This window comes from Macaca nemestrina, chromosome 11, assembly GCF_043159975.1.
Source record: "Macaca nemestrina isolate mMacNem1 chromosome 11, mMacNem.hap1, whole genome shotgun sequence".
In the NCBI taxonomy this organism is placed as follows: Eukaryota; Metazoa; Chordata; class Mammalia; order Primates; family Cercopithecidae; genus Macaca; species Macaca nemestrina.
Window position 1 is genome coordinate 2,912,492 of NC_092135.1, and position 18,771 is coordinate 2,931,262.

The window sequence follows — 18,771 nt, forward strand, 5'->3', positions numbered from 1 at the left end:
AATAGATATGATTAAATTCCATGTGTTAATTACACTTTTCTCTCTCTCCCTCTTTTCTGAGACAGTCTCGCCCCGTCGCCCAGGCTGGAGTGCAGTGGCGTGACCTCGGCGCACTGTAATCTTCACCTCCCTGGTTCAAGCAGTTCTTGTGCCTTAGCCTCCTGAGTGGCTGATATTACAGGCATGTGCCACCGTGCCCAGCTAATTTTTGTATTTTTAGTAGAGACAGGGTTTTCCCATGTTGGTTAGGCTGGTCTCAAATTCCTGACCTCAAATGATCCAGTCGCCTCGGCCTCCCAAAGTGCTGGGATTACAGGCGTGAGCCCCCATGCCCGCTCCCCGCCCCGCCCCCCACCCCCCCTTTTTTTGTTTTTGAGACAGAATCTCACTGTGTCACTCAAGCTGGAGTATAGCGGCACAATCATGGCTTGGCTCACTGCAGCCTTGACCTTCCAGGCTTGGGTGATCCTCCCTGTTCTGCCTCCAAAGTAGCTAGGACTACTTGGGTTAGTGTTAGTCTGGGTTTTTCTGTTTCTTTTGTTTTGTTTTGAGACAGGGTCTTGCTCTGTTGCCAAGCTGGAGTGCAGTGGCGCGATCTCGGCTCACCGCAACCTCTGCCTCCCAGATTCAAGCGATTCTCCTGCCTCAGCCTCCCTAGTAGCTGGGACTACAGGTGCGCACCACCACGCCCAGCTAATTTATTTGTATTTTTAGTAGAGACAGGGTTTTACCATGTTGGCCAGGCTGGTCTCGATCTCCTGACCTCATGATCTGCCCGCCTTGGCCTCCAAAGTGCTGGGATTACAGGCGTGAGCCACTGTGCCCAGCCTGGTTTTTTTTTGAGTCTCGTTCTGTCGCACAGGCTGTGAGGTAGTGGCGCATTCTTGGCTCACTGCAGCCTCCACCTCCCGTGTTCAAGTGATTTCTCGTGTCTCAGCCTCCTAAGTAGCTGGGATCACAGGCATGTGCCAACAAACCTGGCTAATTTTTGTATTTTTAGTAGAGACGGGGTTTCACCGTCTTGACCAGGCTGGTCTCAAACTCCTGACCTCAGGTGATCTGCCTGCCTTGGCCTCCCAAAGTGCTGGGATTACAGGTGTGAGCCACCGCACCCGGCCTAAATTTCCTTATTTTTTAGATAGGGTCTCACTGTGTCATCCAGGCTGGAGTGCAGTGGGTGTGAACAGTTCACTAAAGCCTTGAATTCTTTGGCTCAGGTCACCATCCTGCCTCAGGCTCCTGAGTAGGGAACTACAGGCACATGCCACTATGCCCAGCTCTCAGAGAACATTTTAAAATGGGTTAAAAGGGCTTTCTGTTTTCTCCTTTCATTCCTATTTCTAGTTTGCCTGCCTAACACTAACTCAATCGAGATAAACCATAAAAAAATTAAAAAGGAGTTTTTTTCTACATTGAACTTAATGTAGTTCTATGCAAATAACGATCAAAAAACCCATGGATAAATTTATGTGGCTGGGGAGGCCCCACATTCATGGCAGAAGGCAAGGAGGAGAAAGTCACATCTTACGTGGATGGTGGCAGGCAAAGAGAGAGCTTGTGCGGGGAAACTCTCCCTTTTTAAAACCATCGGATCTCGTGAGACTTAGTTCCTATCACGAGAACAGCACAAGAAAGACCCGCCCCCATGATTCAGTCATCTCCCACAGGGTCCCTCTCATAACACATGGGAATCACGGGAGCCATTTGTGTGGGACACAGAGCCAAACCGTATCACTTTATGACTCAAAATTCAGAATCTATAAAAAGAAAGTTTTGGGAAATTTGACTCAGGGCTGGATGTGGTGGCTGACACCTGTAATCCCAGCAATTTGGTAGGCCAAGGTGGGCAGATTGCTTCTAACCCAGGAGTTCGAGACCGACTCCATCTCTACAAAAGATACAAAAATTAGCCAGGCATGGTGGTGCGCACCTGTGGTCCTGGCTACTCAGGAGGCTTAGGTGGGAGGATTGCTTGAGTCTGGGAGGTCGAGGCTACGGTGAGCCAGGATCATGCCACTGTACTCCAGTCTGGGTGATAGAGTGAGACCCTGTCTTTAATAAGAGAGAGAAATTTGACTTAGTAAAAATTATTTAAGAAGCAAACTACTTTTGTCAAGAAAAAACTTTATAAGCAAAGTGGAAGGCAAATGATGAATTGGAAAGATATATTTCCAACCATATCACCGTCTAACGGCTCATCTTCATAGTATATAAATAACTACCAGAAGTGAATAGTAAAGAAGTCCAGTAGAAAAATGAACGACCTTTTTGAACAATTAGTTCACAGGTAAAGAAGTATCAAAGGTCCATAACATGTGGAATGATGCTTTATATCAAGAGATGAGCAAACTGAGAGCACACTGAGACACCATCATTTACCTTTCATACTGGCAAAATACCAGGAGTTTGAAATATGCTGTTGGAAAAGCTGTGGATAATTGGGTGTTTTTATTCTTGGTGAGAGTGCAAACTATTATTACCCTTACGGAAAGGCAATTTGGCAATACTTACCAAAATTACAGAGGCATTTTTCTTTCCCAGGTATATGTGGTAATGTATTAATCGGATACACTAGCACACATATCAGATGACAGAGGTGTCAACGTGCTGAGAGCTAACACGCCAGAGTTGGAAGGGCTCTGTTGAAAGATAGCTGGCTTGCTGCTCCCTGGACAGCTCCACTCTGAAATGCAGCTCTCCTGAACAGTCAGCACCAGAGCTCAGAAGCACCTCCTCTCACCCCCGTAGTTTTCATTCCACTTTCACTTTCCCCAGAGTCCTTAGTGTAGAGAAGCAAGGAAGTGACATACTTTGGGAAATCTGGCTCTGACAGCATGTGGTTTGTCCACCGTGGCTGGGCATTGCATTTCTTGATAGGATGGAGAGCCTGGGGAATCGTGTGCATTCTGCTCACCTTCCGCCTCCAGATATTCCCAGTTAAATTTGTAGTTTTTTAGTCTGTCGAATGTTGTTATCTGTATTGGTCTTTATACTCTACTCCACGAATAGGGGACTGGCTAAATAAAATATGGTTACAAGTCAAAAAAGCAACCCAAATGAGTCAAAAAAAAAAAAAAAGGTACGAGGTATATGCTATGACAGTTTTGAAATAAGCAGGCAAGTTGGGTAAGAAAGTAACATTTGGGCTAGGTGCAGTGGCTCACACTTGTAATCTCAGCATTTTGGGAGGCCAAGATGGGAGGATCACTTGAGCTCAGGAGTTTGAGACCAGCCTGGGCAACATAGCAAGATCTTGTCTCTACTAAAATTTGAAAAAAAAAAAAAATTAGCCAGGCATGGTGGTACACCCGTGTAGTCTCAGCTGCCAGAGGGGTTGGGGAGGGGAGGCTGAAGCGGGTGGATCGCTTGAGCCCAGGAGTTTGAGACTAGGCTGGACAACATGGCGAAACTCTTATCTCTACAAACAATACAAAAGTTAGTCGGGTGTGGTGGTGCAAACCTGTGGTCCCGAGCTACTGGGAGGCTGAGGTGGGAGGATTGCTTGAGTCTGGGAGGTCGAGGCTGCAGTGAGTCCTGACCGTGCCACTGTACTCCAGTCTGGGCGACAGAGCCAGACTCTGTCTTAAAAAAAAGAAAAGAAAAAACATTTGTATTTGCTTTTGTCTACATACATAAGTACTATAAGGTCATACAAGAAATTATTATATTTTATTAATTGTGAGAAACAAGGTTTTAAAACCATAGCATCTCTAAAATCAGTATCTTAAAACTGATGACATCTTAATATTCTAGAATTCAGTTACTGTATTTTTAAGTGTGCACAAAATAATGGTTCATTTTATAACTGTTGCCATCTTAGAGTCAATGGAATGCTGAGATATAGTGATATTGTGTGGAAGTTAATAGTGGATGAACCCATCCAATATATCGAGGAGCTTTCTCCATATATCGTTTGAAACATATGAATGTATTATTAATTCAAAACAAAAAAACTTTAAAGGAAAATTAAGATATTGAAAAATATAAAACATTTAAAAAGGAAATCCAATAGCTGTCAATATAAGTAAGTTTAATTTTTTTAAGTCATGTCGTACTACAAGGCTTATAATGTTTGTGTAGGTTTTCTAGGTATCACTAGTTCATCTTCAAACTTTCCACCAAACCTACAGAACTGCTCTAAATGAGAAACCTGTCAGATCTCTGTCATTTGTGCTTTTTCTTGATCACATCCCTCCCTGAAGCCCTGCTTCTGCCTGCCCCAGTCTGTATTGGTGCCTGTCTGGTCTCGGTGCCCAGCTGTTGTTCCTGGTGCCTCTTCTCTCCGCCAGGCTCTGAACTCCCTACACCTTGTCACCCGGAGCCTGTATGCTTCCTTCTTCTTGATTTACCCCCTCGATTTGTAAGAGCACCTCTTCAGTAGTAGTGACAGAATGCCCAAGGTGTCAGTTTTTGATACTTGGCATATCAGAAAACATCTTTATTCTATCCACACTCTTCAGTCTGTTTTCTCTGTATTGTTCAGATTAGGCTAATTATACTGATCTGTCTTCGGCCTCACTGATTCTAAGGCAGATACGATGGCTCTTACCTGTATAGTCCCAGCTACTCAGGAGGCTGAGGAGGGAGGATCATTTGAGGCCAAGAGTTGGAGGCTGTGGTGCTCAATGATCATGCCTGTGAAGACCTCGCCAACACAGCAAGACCATCTTATTTCAGTTATTATACTTTTTATTTCTTTAATTTCTATTTGGTTCCAAAATTTTTATAACTTTGATTTGTTTACTAAGATTCTTCTATTTTTTTCATTCATTTCAAGTGGATTTATAATTGCATATTAACATATATTTATAATACCTGCTTTAAAGTCCTTGTCAGATAATTCCTTTATCATTCATCTCTTGGCTTATTCAAGTTGTGATTTTCCTGTTTCTTGATGAGTAATTTTCTGTTGGGAAGTGGACATTTTAAGTGTTAAATTATAAGACTGGATTTATGTATAGGTTATACTTTAGCAGGCCTCCTCTCAAACTACCCCAGCAGGGAAGAGGGGGCATTGCCTTGTTACTGCCAGGTGATCAGTGAAGGCCAGGTTCCCGGTTGGCCTCTGATGATACTGCATGAGTAGTGGGATGGGGAGGAGATTGAGGCCCCTCATTACAACCTGGCCAGGGAAGTCTAGACTCTTCTCAGCCTTTGCCAAGGCCGCAGTTGTTTCTGTGACGTTTCACTGGAGTAGAGCAATTATTGTCTACAGGATTTTCGTCATGTCAAGCCACTCCTTTTTGTTGGTTCTTGGGCTAGACAGAGTAGGCTTTTCTTGGGACTTTTTTTGTCTCTGCTCTTTGGCATTTCCACGTTATCAGCTTCTCCAGCGCCCTGTCCAGGACACACAAGGCAACAAGCAAATCCAGGGAACTGACTGCCGTGCCACTCCTGGGTCCTGAGGTCCCTAGACAATGTGCCTTTTTCTCCTCACTTTTCAGCAGCTCGTTGCGCTTGGTTTATATATAACACGCCCGAGTTTTAGCTCTACTTTGTGGGAGGAATAGGAAAAAGTATGTCTACTCCATCATTCCTGAAACACAACTCCTCACACTTAAATGATAGAATGGCAGGCAGAATTTTAGATGAGAAATCATTGCTCTTTAAAAATATTAGCCGGGTGTGGTGGCTCACCCCAGAGCTTCAGGAGACCAGGAGTACGAGACCAGCCGGTCAATATGGCAAAACTCCGCCTCTAAAAATACAAAACCTGGTCAAGCATGGTGGCACATACCTTTAGTCCCAGCTACTGAGGCTGAGGCAGGAGGATCACCTGAGTCTGGGAGTTTAAGGCTGCAGTGAGCCATGATCATGCCACTGCACTCCAGCCTAGGCAACACAGTGAGAGGGAGTCTCTGTCTCTGTCTCTGTCTCTCTCTCTCTCTCTCTCTCTCTCTCTCTCTCTTTCTCTTTCTTTCTCTCTCTCGTTCTCTCTCTCTCTGTCTCTTATGTCTGTCTCATTCTCACATATATGAGAGAGAGAGTGTGGCATACATATAAAGGTATTACTCTGTTGTCTTCTACATTTTGTTTTTACTTTTGAAAACCCAGATACGATTTTTGAGTGCTGATCTTTATATCTTACATGTTCATTTCTTTCTGAACGCTTTAATGATCTTTGTTCTCAATGTTCAAAAACTTGACAGTAGAATTTGGGTTGGTTGTTTTTTGAGACAGAGTCTCGCCCTGTTGCCCAGGCTGGAGTGCAGTAGCACGATCTCAGCTCACTGCAACCTCTGCCTTCCAGGTTCAAGCGATTCTCCTGCTTCAGCCTCCTGAGTAGCTGGGATTACAGGCGCTCACCACTGCGCCCCACTAATTTTTTTGTATCTTTAACAGAGAGAGGGTTTCACCATGTTGGCCAGGCTGGTCTTGAACTCCTGACCTCATGATCCTCCTGCCTCGGCCTCCCAAAGTACTGGGATTACAGGCGCGAGCCACTGTGCCCGGCCTTGTTTTATACTTTAAGTTCTGGGATACGTGTGCAGAATGTACAGGTTTGTTACATAGATATACACATGCCATGGTGGTTTGTTGTACCAGTTGGTAGTTTTTACATGTGCTGGATACTCAGTGGTCTCTTCAGTCTGAAAACTTGTGTTGGTCGGTACAGGGAAATCTTAATGTATTATTTCTCTCATAATTTGTTTTCTGCTACTCAATTTCCATCTCATCCCTTTTTTGGGGGAAACTCTTTATTTGTTAGGTGAACTTCTAGAATTGATTTCTTTATCTTTTCTCATTTATTTACTATCTCTTTCTCTTCTCTCTTTTTCTTTTATCTTAAAGCCTTCTCAATATGAAAATCTGTAAATGTCTGGGAAAACAGAGAAAATAATAGTAATCAAACAGATGTAACTGTTTTAATATTTTGCCGTAATTCATCTTCTCCTTTTTTTTTTTTTTTTAAAGAGACAGGGTCTCGCTGTGTTGTGGCTGGAGTTCAGTGGTGCCGTCATAACTCATTGCAGCCTCAGCCTCCCAGGTTCAAGCAATCCTCCTGCTCTTCAGCCTCCAGAGTCGCTAGGACCGTAGGCACACACCACCACGCCCAGCTAATGTTTGTATTTTTGTAGTTTTGGGGTTTCCCTATGTTCACTAGGCTGGTCTCGAATTCCTGGGCTCAAGTGATCTTCCTGCCATGGCCTCCCAAAGCACTGGTATTATAGGCGTGAGCCACCATGCCTAGCCAGTTCTTTCTTATGCCTATTGAAATATGCAGTTCAGACTCTCTAGTGTTTTTTCTTTTTTTTTCCTCTTTTAGCATTTACATTTTTATATTCCGGAACTTCTAGTCCCTCTGTTGCCCGGGCTGGAGTGCCAGTGTTACAATTATAGCTCATTGCAACTTCGGACTCCTGGGCACTAGTAATTCTCTTGCCTCCACCTCCTTAGTAGCTGGAACTACAGGTGCACGCCAATGCACTTGGCTAATTAAAACAAAATTTTTTTTAAGAAATGGGGTCTTACTGTATTGCCCAGGCTGGTCTCGATCTCCTGGCCTCAGGTGATTCTTCTGCCTCAGCTTCCCAAACTGCCGGGAGTTTTTAGGCATGAGCCACTGTGCCCAACTCAGTCTTTTGATTTCTATAGGTTAAAAATCCCAAGTGTACAGTTGCTCATCTGAGAATACAGGAGTAAAAGCCAGTGTTTTTGTCTTCTCTCACTCAACAACAACACAGAAACTTCCGTTACCTCTGGTTAGTAAGAACTGGGGAAGGATTTCTCCCCGGCAACCAACCAACCAGATTTGCAAAAGACACCAGGTGGGTGCCCTCCAATTCAATTATGACACTTGGAGATAGTGTCAGATCTCACAGGTTGAGGGCTCAGTCCCACAGGACTACCAAACTTTCACCCCCTAATGCAAGCCCCAGGTGGTTTTACTTGTTCTTCTGACCAGCTAGTTCCCATGCATTTTGATTAATTTGCTAAAACAGCACACAGAACTCAGGAAAACACTTTATGTGCATTAACGTATTTTCATAAAGGCTATTACAGAGGATGCAGATGACCAACCAACTGGAACAGACGCATAAGGCCTGGGAGAAGGGATGTGAAGCTTCCATGACCTCTCCAGGCACGCCCCTCCAGGAATTTTCACGTGCTAGCTATCCCAGAAGCTCCTGAATCCAGTCTTTTCGAGTTTTTATGGAAATTCCATTTACACAGGAATGGTTGATTAGGCATTGGCCATTAATAATCAGCTCAACCTCAGTCCCTCTCAATTACAACTGTAGTTAAAGAAAAAGAAAGAAAAAAAAAAAAAAAAAAAAAAAAAACTCCAAAGTCAACATATATATTAAGGAATTCTGGGGGAAAATGTATATTAATATTATGAAAATTGGTTGTGCTATGACAATATGACTTTGAGTGAGTTCTTTAAAGTGTTATTTTCTTGTTAATTTTGTTACTGCTTATAAAAACTTGGGTGGGAGCAGGACATACAGTGTATTTTTAAAACCTGATTGACATTTAAAATTGCTTTGTTAAACTTTAAACTCAAGAAATAGAGTATTAAAGCTGGGCGTGGTGGTTCTCACCTGTAATCCCAGCACTTTGGGAGGCTGAGGCAGGTGGATCACTTGAGCTGAGGAGTTAGAGATCAGCCTGGGCAACATGGTGAAAACCCATCTCTACCAAAAAATACAAAAATTAGCCTGGCATGGTGGCACACACCTGTAGTCCCAGCTACTCGGGAGGATGAGGTGGGAGAATCCCTTGAGCCCAGAAGACAGAGGTTGCAGTGAGCCAAGATCACACCACTGCACTCCAGCCTGGGTAACAGAGTGAGACCCTGTCTCAAAATTTTTTAAAAATTAAAAATTAAAAAAGTATCAATTGTGCAGTGCGCTGAACAGAAATAATTGGACAAATGCCCATCCTCTGAGATGTTGTAGATGAAGGCAGTTTTTTTCTTATTTGCTACATGTGCTTTTCTTTTGTGTTTTAGTGCCAAACCCAAGTCTGAAATCCACGTGTCTATGGCCACTCCTGTCACTGTGTCCATGGAGACTGTATCCAATCAAAATAATGATCAGCCTACCATTGCCGTCCCTCCAACTGCCCAGCAGCCTCCACCGACCATTCCAACTATGATTGCCGCAGCCAGTCCCCCATCACAACCAGCCGTTGCCCTTTCAACCATTCCTGGAGCGGTCCCCATCACTCCACCCATCACCACCATTGCAGCTGCACCACCTCCATCAGTCACTGTGGGTGGCAGTCTGTCCTCCGTCTTGGGCCCTCCTGTTCCTGAAATTAAAGTGAAAGAAGAAGTAGAACCAATGGATATCATGAGGCCAGTTTCTGGTAAGTCCGTCCATAGAATACTCTCCATTGGCAGTTGCCTCTTCCCCTTCCCTAATTCTCCTTCAGCATCCAGATTCTTCTATGACCCTCAGCCGAGACTCCCTGATACCCATTTTAGATGTTGCATGTCATTCGTTTTTGATAAATAGAAGAAAGCAATAAACTCATTGTGAAAACTAAAACTACTTTGCTTTCCTTTTGTAATTAAGTTTAATTTCTGGCCAGAATCATGAAAGAGATTAATATTTCCCCATGGATATCCTTCAATGTAGTTTCCTTGCATGCATTAAGAAAATGCTACTATGTAAAAGGGGTCACAATGTGGCTATAGTACTGTTTATTTCCAAGTTTCATTGCCTTATTATGCAATCAAGTAAGATTTATGTTGCTGAAAAGCCTATATGTGATTAGTGAAATCTTAAAGCAATTCATTTCTCCCTTTACCACTTCATCTTAACTCTAAACTTCCGGTTTGAGAAGGTCAAGTCACTTGAGAGGTTTTCTTTTTTTCTTTTCTTTTTTTTTAAAATAATTTATTGTGTAATTTTGTTTTTCCTACACAAGTAACATATTCAGTATACAAACTGTGTGAAGTAGAAACAAACCCAAAGAAGAAAGCAAGTTATTTGTTCTCTGGTATCCAGTGTTACCTACTATTTCAGTGAGAAGGCCTCCATTTCTTTCTCATGTTGTTTGCCTGATAGAGGTGTGATTGTGCTGTGTGTATAGTTTTTTTAATCTACTGTTTATTTACTCATCTATTTATTCTGCCATGAAATCTCTTTCTGTGGATATTTTTACCCTTGACCCTTTCTTTGAAAGATACCATGAGGAATCCAGAAGGGGGAAGGAAGCATCCTCAGTTATGCTGCTCATCTGCTCTCTTTGGCTGGTTCCCTTTACCTCTCTGTGCTAGGGAACTGCCGATAATCCTACCTCAACCTACAGGGGTCTGTTCCAGGAATTGTTCTGGGCACGACGAAGCAGCTTTGTGTTAGACAAATGCAGCTTTATCCTGTTAGATCTTACATTCTAGCAAGGGAGACCAAAGATAAAAAGATGACTAAATTACGTGTGTGTGTGTGTGTGTGTGTATACGTATGTTTGGGTGATAAGTGCTATGGAGAAACAAAGCAGGGACGAAATATAGGGGAAAGTTGTAGCCAGGACTGGAATTTGTATAAAGGTTTTAGGAGAAAGCCTCACTGAGGAAGTGACCATTGAGTAGAGACATTAAAGAAATGAAGTTGCTGGCCATGAGGATATCTGGGGAAAGAGTATTCCAGGCCAGAGAGCAGTAAGTACAAAAATCTGGAGATAGGAGCATGCATGATGTGCTCAAAATATAGCAAAGAACCAAAGGTCGCTGGAGCTAAGTAAGAAGGGGAGTGGCAGCGGGATCAGATCATGGTTGAACAGGGCCCACAGGCTGTTGTAAAGGCTTTGGCTTTGCTGGGGTTGGCAGGGAGCTGTTAGAGCAGAGCAGGGAGTGTGAGCAGAGCAGTGCCAAGCGCTCACTTAGGACTGAAGATAAACACTGGCTGCTGGGGAAAAGAACAGACTCTGGGAGCAGGGATGGAATCAGGGAGACCTGTCAAGCAGCTGTTGCATTAATTGCAAGGAACAATGAAGGCTCAGCCAGGGCAGTAGTGGTGGAAGTAGCATGAGGTGGTAGGATTCTGTTTATGTTTTTAAGGTAGAGCTAAGTGTGTTTCATATTTGGATGTTGAGTGTGAGAGAACAGTATCTGGGACAACTTCCAAGATTTTGGCCTTAGCAATTGGAGGCCACAGAGTTGCCATTGACTGAATCAGGAAAGCCTGCAGGAGGACCATGTTTTGTAGGGAAAGATTAGGAGTTTAGTTTTTGATAGGGTAAGTTTCAGTTAGACATTTCAAATGTAGACATCAAATAAATAGTTGAATCTATGAGGCTGGCTTTTGGAATAGAAAATGAAGTTGTAGATATAAATTTGAGAGATGTCATTACATATATAAACTGTATTTGAAGTCATGAGCCTGGATGAGTGGTTCAGATCACCTAGGGAATGAATGTATCTTGATAAAGACAGAAGCAGTCCATGATGTAGTCTTAGGAGAGTGCACTATGATGAGATGGGAGAGGAAGTAAAGTCCAGCAAAGGAGGCTGAATGGAGGGAACACAGGGTAAGAATATCACTTACAGTGTGTGGTGTCCTGGAAGTTGCAAGAACAAAAATATTTCAGGGAGGAGAGAATGATCAGGTGGATCACATGCTCTTGAGAGATCAGGAAGATGAGGTCTGAGCAGTGACCTTTGGATTTGGCAAACAGAGGTCACAGAGGTCTTGAGAAAAGCAGTTTCTGTGTAATGATGGGGTAAAAGCATGATTGGGAGCAAGTTCAGGAGAAAGCCGGGAGAGATAGAGACATTATATATAAACAGCATGTTTGAGGCATTTGTTCTAAAGGAAGAGAAAAAAGGTGTTTGAAGTGACATGATGTCAAGAAGATTTTTTTTTTTTTAGATGGAGTTGTGCTCTTTCCCCCAGGCTAGAGTGCAGGGGCATGATCTCGGCCCACTGCAACCTCCGCCTTCTGGTTTCAAGCAATTCTCCTGCCTCAACCTCCTGAGTAGTGGGGATTACAGGCACCTGCCACCACACTGGGCTAATAATTGTATTTTTAGTAGAGATGGGGTTTCACCATGTTGGCCAGGCTGGTCTTGAACTCCTGACCTTGTGATCTGCCTGCCTTGGCCTCCCAAAGTGCTAGGATTAGGTGAGCCACCACGCTTGGCCAAGAAGAAGATTTTTTTAAGATGGGACAAATAAGAGTTTTGTATGTTAATGGGAATGATCCAGTAGACTGAGAAGAATTGGGGATGCAGGAGAAAGTTGTGAATTCCTGGAGCATTGTTTGAGGAGGTGAGAGTGGGTGGGATTTGTGTGTACCTGAAGAGGTTGGCCTTTGCTGAAGGCATGGAGAAAACAGGAGAATATAGGGCCACAGTGGAGAGGGGGAAATGAGGTGGTGGGACTTGATGGACATGTTCTTGTGATTGCATCTATCTTTTTCAGTAAAATAGAAAGCAAGGCCATCCACTGAGAGTACAAATGGTGGCGGAGGCATCGAGTGTTTGAGGGAGAGGAAGGTGTGAAGCAGGCATCGCGAGAAAGACTGGACTTAGCAGAGAGGGCTGTCCGAGTGAGGCCAGTCAGCATGGTAGTGTGTCGCCCTCTGGCGACATTCAGTTGCATAGGTGCAGACTGGTTGGAGAATAGGATTTAACCTCTTGTCCTTTTGCTAAGTGAGCAAAGCAAGAAAAGGAAGGGACAATGAAGGAAGAAAAGGAATACAGTGATTACAGGCGATGGGGGAGGATAGACATGAGAGGGGTGGGTGACTGCAGGAACATGGTTGGGTGAACAGGTGATAGTTCCTTGTAGGCCTAAGGAGTGCTGGAGGCTGAGTACTGAGGGGAAGAACCTAGAAAGAGAGTTGGATTTACCTGGGGAGTTGGATGCTAGAAATTGAGATTGGGTGTGAGGCAGTTTCTATTTAACGGCGACAGGGAAGTTTAGGGTATGACTGTTGGGAGTGGGCAGCAGAGTGGGTAGAGGAAAATAGGGCAAGTATGTGGTAGAGTGAAAATAAGAGTTAAGGTGAGCCCTTAACATGATTTTTAAGTTCCTAGATGTGTGATTCATACAAGCTCAAGCAAATGTTTACATCCTCACAACACATCTTTTTATCTGGAGGTAGCACCCTGTGGTCGGTGAGAGTGCAAGCTCTGAAGCCAGACTGCCTCTGTCAGTCCCAGCTTGCCCACTTCATACTTGTGTGACTTGTGCCATATTTTCTCATCTCTGAATTGGAGGATAATAATAATGGCTACTTATTAGGATGATTTTTACGATAATGAGTTAATAGGTTACCTGCTAGACATTTATGTTAAAAAAAAAAGTGTGAAAAATAGTAGCTTAACTCATAAGATCCTGTTATCTCCTTTGGAAGAAGTCCTGAGGCAGACAGTTCAGGGATGGTGTGTGGACTTCATCAAATTGTTAGAAAGCCAGGCGCCTTCCACCTCTTCACTCCACCACCCCTAGGATTTGACCTTCATGCTTTTGATTCAGGACAGCTGGGGATGCTGCAGCCACCTCATCTGAGTTCCAGGATCACAGAAAGAACACAAGGAGTAGGTCACACCTGCTCTCTCTCTCCCTCCTGGAAATTCCCTAAAAGTGCTACAAAATGTTTCTACTTGCATCTGAGATGACCACACCTGTCATGGAGGCTAGGAAGTACATTCTTTAGCTGAATATTATTGTGCCCTTGTCAAAGGGAGGTCCTGAAACTAAGGAAGGTGAAGACACGGGCTACTAGGGAGGAGTTTGCAGCTTCTGCCGCAGAGTGCTTAGCACAGTGCCAGACACATAAGAAGACTCAGAGTGCTTAGCACAGTGCCAGACACATAGGAAGACTCAGAGTGCTTAGCACAGTGCCAGACACATAGGAAGACTCAGAGTGCTTAGCACAGTGCCAGACACATAGGAAGACTCAGAGTGCTTAGCACAGTGCCAGACACATAGGAAGACTCAGAGTACTTAGCACAGTGCCAGACACATAGGAAGACTCAATAAATGTTGGTGCTCTGTGCTGCCTTCTTAATCATTGTCTTTGTTGGAAGGAAGGAAGTAAAACTTCGTTGTGTTTGAGTTCTTACAGCTATGTGTGCTCCTTTTCCTATGACAGCAGTTCCTCCGCTGGCTACCAACACTGTGTCTCCATCTCTCTCATTGCTGGCAAACAACCTGTCCATGCCTACAAGTGACCTACCACCTGGTGCCTCCCCAAGGAAGAAGCCTCGAAAGCAACAGCACGTGATCTCAACAGAAGAAGGTGACATGATGGAGACAAACAGCACTGACGATGAGAAGTCCACTGCCAAGAGTCTTCTGGTGAAGGCTGAGAAGCGCAAGTCTCCTCCCAAGGAGTATATTGGTAATGGTCACAGGCTGACTTGTGTTATGACGCTTCCCAGTAAAGTCAGAGTCCCACCCAGAGGCTCGCTACATAGTCAGCCTCACTCATGCCTCACTTATTGGAATTGAACTTTGAGGATTGCTGACAATGTTAATAAGTTGTTTAATGTCTTCTCTGTAATAGATGAGGAAGGTGTGAGGTATGTCCCAGTGCGTCCAAGACCCCCCATCACTTTGCTTCGTCACTATCGGAACCCCTGGAAAGCTGCTTACCACCACTTTCAGAGGTACAGTGACGTCCGGGTCAAAGGTTAGTTTCTCCAGAAATGTTTGGTATTAATGCATGAAATTGGTATAAACTTAATTAAAATAGAAGAGAAAAACAGAACCACAGTTTTCCAGTTTCAAAAAAACCATAAATTTTTGTTACAAAATCTTGAGGCTTCAGTGTTTAAGTATATCCTGTAGAATATAAAACTTAGAAAATTACCCTTTGCCCTAGCAAGCTGTGTGTATTTATTGGAATTGCAGTTTAATGGTTAAGTGACAGCCTTGGTCTTTGTAAAAGCCACATGTTAACAGCTCCCAAAGTACTGATGGAGGAGACCGGTGGCTTCCAGAGTCATTGTGGAAGAGCTGTACTGGGTTACTGTATAACACAGTTAAGTCCACAGTAGTTCCTAAGATGCTAAAATATACATGCATTGTAAGCATTTCTGCCAAAGGATCTTTTGTTTAACATATATACGAAGCTCTTGGAGTGGTCTAGGGTAAGCCCTCAATGAATGTTTTGTTGTTCTGGTAGAACCTGAGAATAACCTTTTAATAAACCCACATATGATTGAAAGTGCTGATAGTACTTTGCAAATACCTGCAAATATTTCTACTGATGGACTTTAAGTGCCATTAATCTCGGATATAATATATGTACAAAGAAATGTGAGCCTCTAGATAATTGGTCACATTTCCCATTCTCTTACATAAATTCCATTTGGAAACTGCTCTAAGGGTTTTCTTGAAGGCTCGAGATGAGTCCCACTTGGATGGAGTACTGACTAATTAAGCAGAGGTGGAGAAGCTAACAGTTCAGTCTCTGAATGGAAGTACAGAGGCGGCTACATTTCCCAGCTTTTCTTCCTCACAAGTGTGCTCTGAGATTGGGAAAGAATGAGATTTCCAGAGGGCAAGGAGTGCTGCCTTTTAGTGGAAGTAGGATATGAACCACTGAACAGCTCTTCATGCCACAAAAATTCCATAGAAAAATTATTTAGGAATTTGCTCGGTAGCATTTCCAGCCACACTACAAGAGTCTAAATGTTTATTGGGACTTGCTCTTCAAAAACTATCTCAAGAAAGATAACTTGACAGCTGAATTTTTACGATTCCTGAATCTTTGTTTCACTATATTCATACTAACCCCCTTTACACAGTGCCTCTTGACTAGGAAACTTTAGTGCAACTATTTTGCCTAAGCTACAAAATAACATATAAATTATATCTATAAATACATGAAGATAGACTAAAACTCACAGGAGGCCAGGCGTGGTGACTCACGCCTGTAATCCCAGCACTTTGGGAGGCTGAGGCGGGTGGATCACTGGAGGTCAGGAGTTGAAAATCAGCCTGGCCAACATGGTAAAACCCTGTCTCTACTAAAAATACAAAAAAATTAGCCAGGCGTGATGGCGGGCGCCTTTAATCCCAGCTATTCCGGAGGCTGTGAGGCAGGAGAATCTCTTGAACCTGGGAGGCAGAGGTCGCAGTGAGCCAAGATCGCACCACTGCCCCACAATCCAGCCTGGGCGACAGAGCAAGACTCTGTCTCAAAAAAAAAAAAAACCTCACAGGAAAGAAAAGAAGTACAGAAAACACGTAGTAATGTGGCAGACCTAAGCCTCACATACTAGTTATTGTCATAAATGTAAATAGTCTAAACATACCAATTAAACACAGATTGGCAGAATCAATGAAAAAACACAATCCAACTATGTGCTGGGTACAAGAAACTCACTTTGAATACAGTGGCATAGGTAGATTGACAGTAAAAGGCTAGAAAAACACATGCAAGCCAGGTGTGGTGACTGACGCCTGTAATCTCAGCACTTTGGGAGGCCAAGGTGGGTGGATCACCTGAGGTCAGGAGTTCGAGACCAGCCTGGCCAACATGGTGAAACCTCACCCCTACTGAAAATATAAAAATTAGCCAGGCATGGTTGTACACACCTGTAATTTCAGCTCTTCAGGAGGCTGTAGCAGGAGAATCGCACGAATCCCCGGGAAGTGGAGGTTTGCAGTGAGCCGAGTTCATGCCGCTGCTCTCCAGCCTAGGCGACAGAGTGAGACTCCGTCTCAAAAAAAAAAAAAAAAAAAACCATGCATGCATACAATACGAAGTTAATTCACACAGTATGAAATCAATTCACTAAAAAGCAGGAGTGGCCATATTAATGTCACATAAAGTAAACTTCTGAGGAAAGAAAATTGCTAGAGACAGAGAGGGACATTACATACTGATAAGATAATCGGCTCACCAGGTAATGATCCACTTCTCAGCAGTGTCTTTTAAAATGTAGGCAAGGACATTCCAAATTTATTTGATGAAGCCAATATTTTCATACTATCAAAACCAGAGTGTACAAATATAGAAAACGACAGATCGATATTCCTCATGAATATAGATGTAAAAATGCATTAATAAAATATTAGCAAATCAAATCCAGCAGTATATACCTTGACCAAGTAGAATATATTTTTGCTGTACAAAGCTGGTTCAACATTTGAAAGCCAAAGTAATTCACCCTATTAACTGGCCTTATTAATTTCCTAGGGTTGCCATAACAAAGTACTGTGAACTGGGTGGCATAAAACAGTACGAATTATTCTCTCATGGTTCTGGGGGCTGGAAGTCCGGAATAAAGGTCTGATAGGATCGTGCTGGCTGTGAAAGCAGTAGAGGAGAATCCTCCCTCGCCTCTTTGGTTTCTTGTGATTGCCGGCAATCTTCGGTGTTCCTGGCTCGCACCTGCACCACTCCAGTCTGTCTCCGTCTTCAAATGGCATTCTTCTCTTTGTCTCTCTGCCTCTCCCATCCCCCTTTCTCTCTCTCCTCTCCCCTTCCTTTTCTCTCTCTCTCTACTTCTCTCTCTCCCTCCCTCCTTGTACAGGCACTAGTCACTGGATTTACAGCTCACCTTAATCCAGTATGACTTCTTAACCAAATTACCTTTTTTTTTTTTTTCTTGCAATGGAGTCTTGCTCTGTCCCCCAGGCTGGAGTACAATGGTGCAGTCTCAGCTCACTGCAAGCTCCGCCTCCCGGGTTTACACCATTCTCCTGCCTCAGCCTCCCGAGTAGCTGGGACTACAGGCGCCGCCACCTCGCCCGGCTAGTTTTTTTTTTTTTTTTTTTTGAGACGGAGTCTCGCTCTGCCGCCCAGGCTGGAGTGCAGTGGCCGGATCTCAGCTCACTGCAAGCTCCGCCTCCCGGGTTTAGCCATTCTCCTGCCTCAGCCTCCCCAGTAGCTGGGACTACAGGCGCCCGCCACCTCGCCCGGCTAGTTTTTTGTATTTTTTAGTAGAGACGGGGTTTCACCATGTTAGCCAGGATGGTCTCGATCTCCCGACCTCGTGATCCGCCCGTCTCGGCCTCCCAAAGTGCTGGGATTACAGGCTTGAGCCACCGCGCCCGGCCCCGGCTAGTTTTTTGTATCTTTTAGTAGAGACGGGGTTTCACTGTGTTAGCCAGGATGGTCTCGATCTCCTGACCTCGTGATCCGCCCGTCTCGGCCTCCCAAAGTGCTGGGATTACAGGCTTGAGCCACCGCACCCGGCCTAAACACCTTTTCATGATAAACAGTGTTCGAAACAGAAAAAGAAGAGTTCTTTCGGCCGGGCGCGGTGGCTCAAGCCTGTAATCCCAGCACTTTGGGAGGCCGAGACGGGCGGATCACGAGGTCAGGAGATCGAGACCATCCTGGCTAACACGGTGAAACCCCGTCTCTACTAAAAAATTCCAAAATCTAGCCGGGCGAGGTGGCGGGCGCCTGTAGTCCCAGCTACTTGGGAGGCTGAGGCAGGAGAATGGCATAAACCCGGGAGGCGGAGCTTGCAGTGAGCTGAGATCCGGCCACTGCACTCCAGCCTGGGTGACAGAGCGAGACTCTGTCTCAAAAAAAAAAAAAAAAAAAAAAGTTCTTTCTTGATTTGATAAAGTTGTTCTGCCCTTGGAAAGGCTCCCTCTTGTAATCCCAGCACCTCTTATGCTTTGTTCTTTCCTTCAAACCAGCCTGCACATGGTCTAGGCTACATCTTCATTAGTTCCACAAATCTCCCGCAGTTCCCTTCACCACAGCCTCCACTGCTCTCAGGAGCACCTTTAGGTTTGAACTTCTTCACACTCTTGCAAATGGACTCACTTCCTTCAGGAAGAAGTTAGAAGGCATCTGTTTTACAGCCCACGTCTTCCGGCCAAATGTTTGAGCCAGGGCCTT

The 18,771-nt window shown here is 44.2% G+C and overlaps 1 protein-coding gene across 10 annotated transcripts in view; it reads left to right on the forward strand.

Annotated features, from left to right (window-relative positions):
* The window catches only part of LOC105492414 (Sin3A associated protein 130), an 86,927-nt gene that overhangs the window by 62,769 nt on the left and 5,387 nt on the right, over positions 1 to 18,771 (forward strand). For all 10 annotated transcript variants that reach the window (XM_011759467.2, XM_024796207.2, XM_024796206.2 and 7 more), the window contains 3 exons: positions 8,957 to 9,315; positions 14,053 to 14,301; positions 14,467 to 14,592. In XM_011759467.2, coding sequence (XP_011757769.1) covers positions 8,957 to 9,315; positions 14,053 to 14,301; positions 14,467 to 14,592 — 734 coding nt within the window. The remainder of the gene's footprint in view (positions 1 to 8,956; positions 9,316 to 14,052; positions 14,302 to 14,466; positions 14,593 to 18,771) is intronic.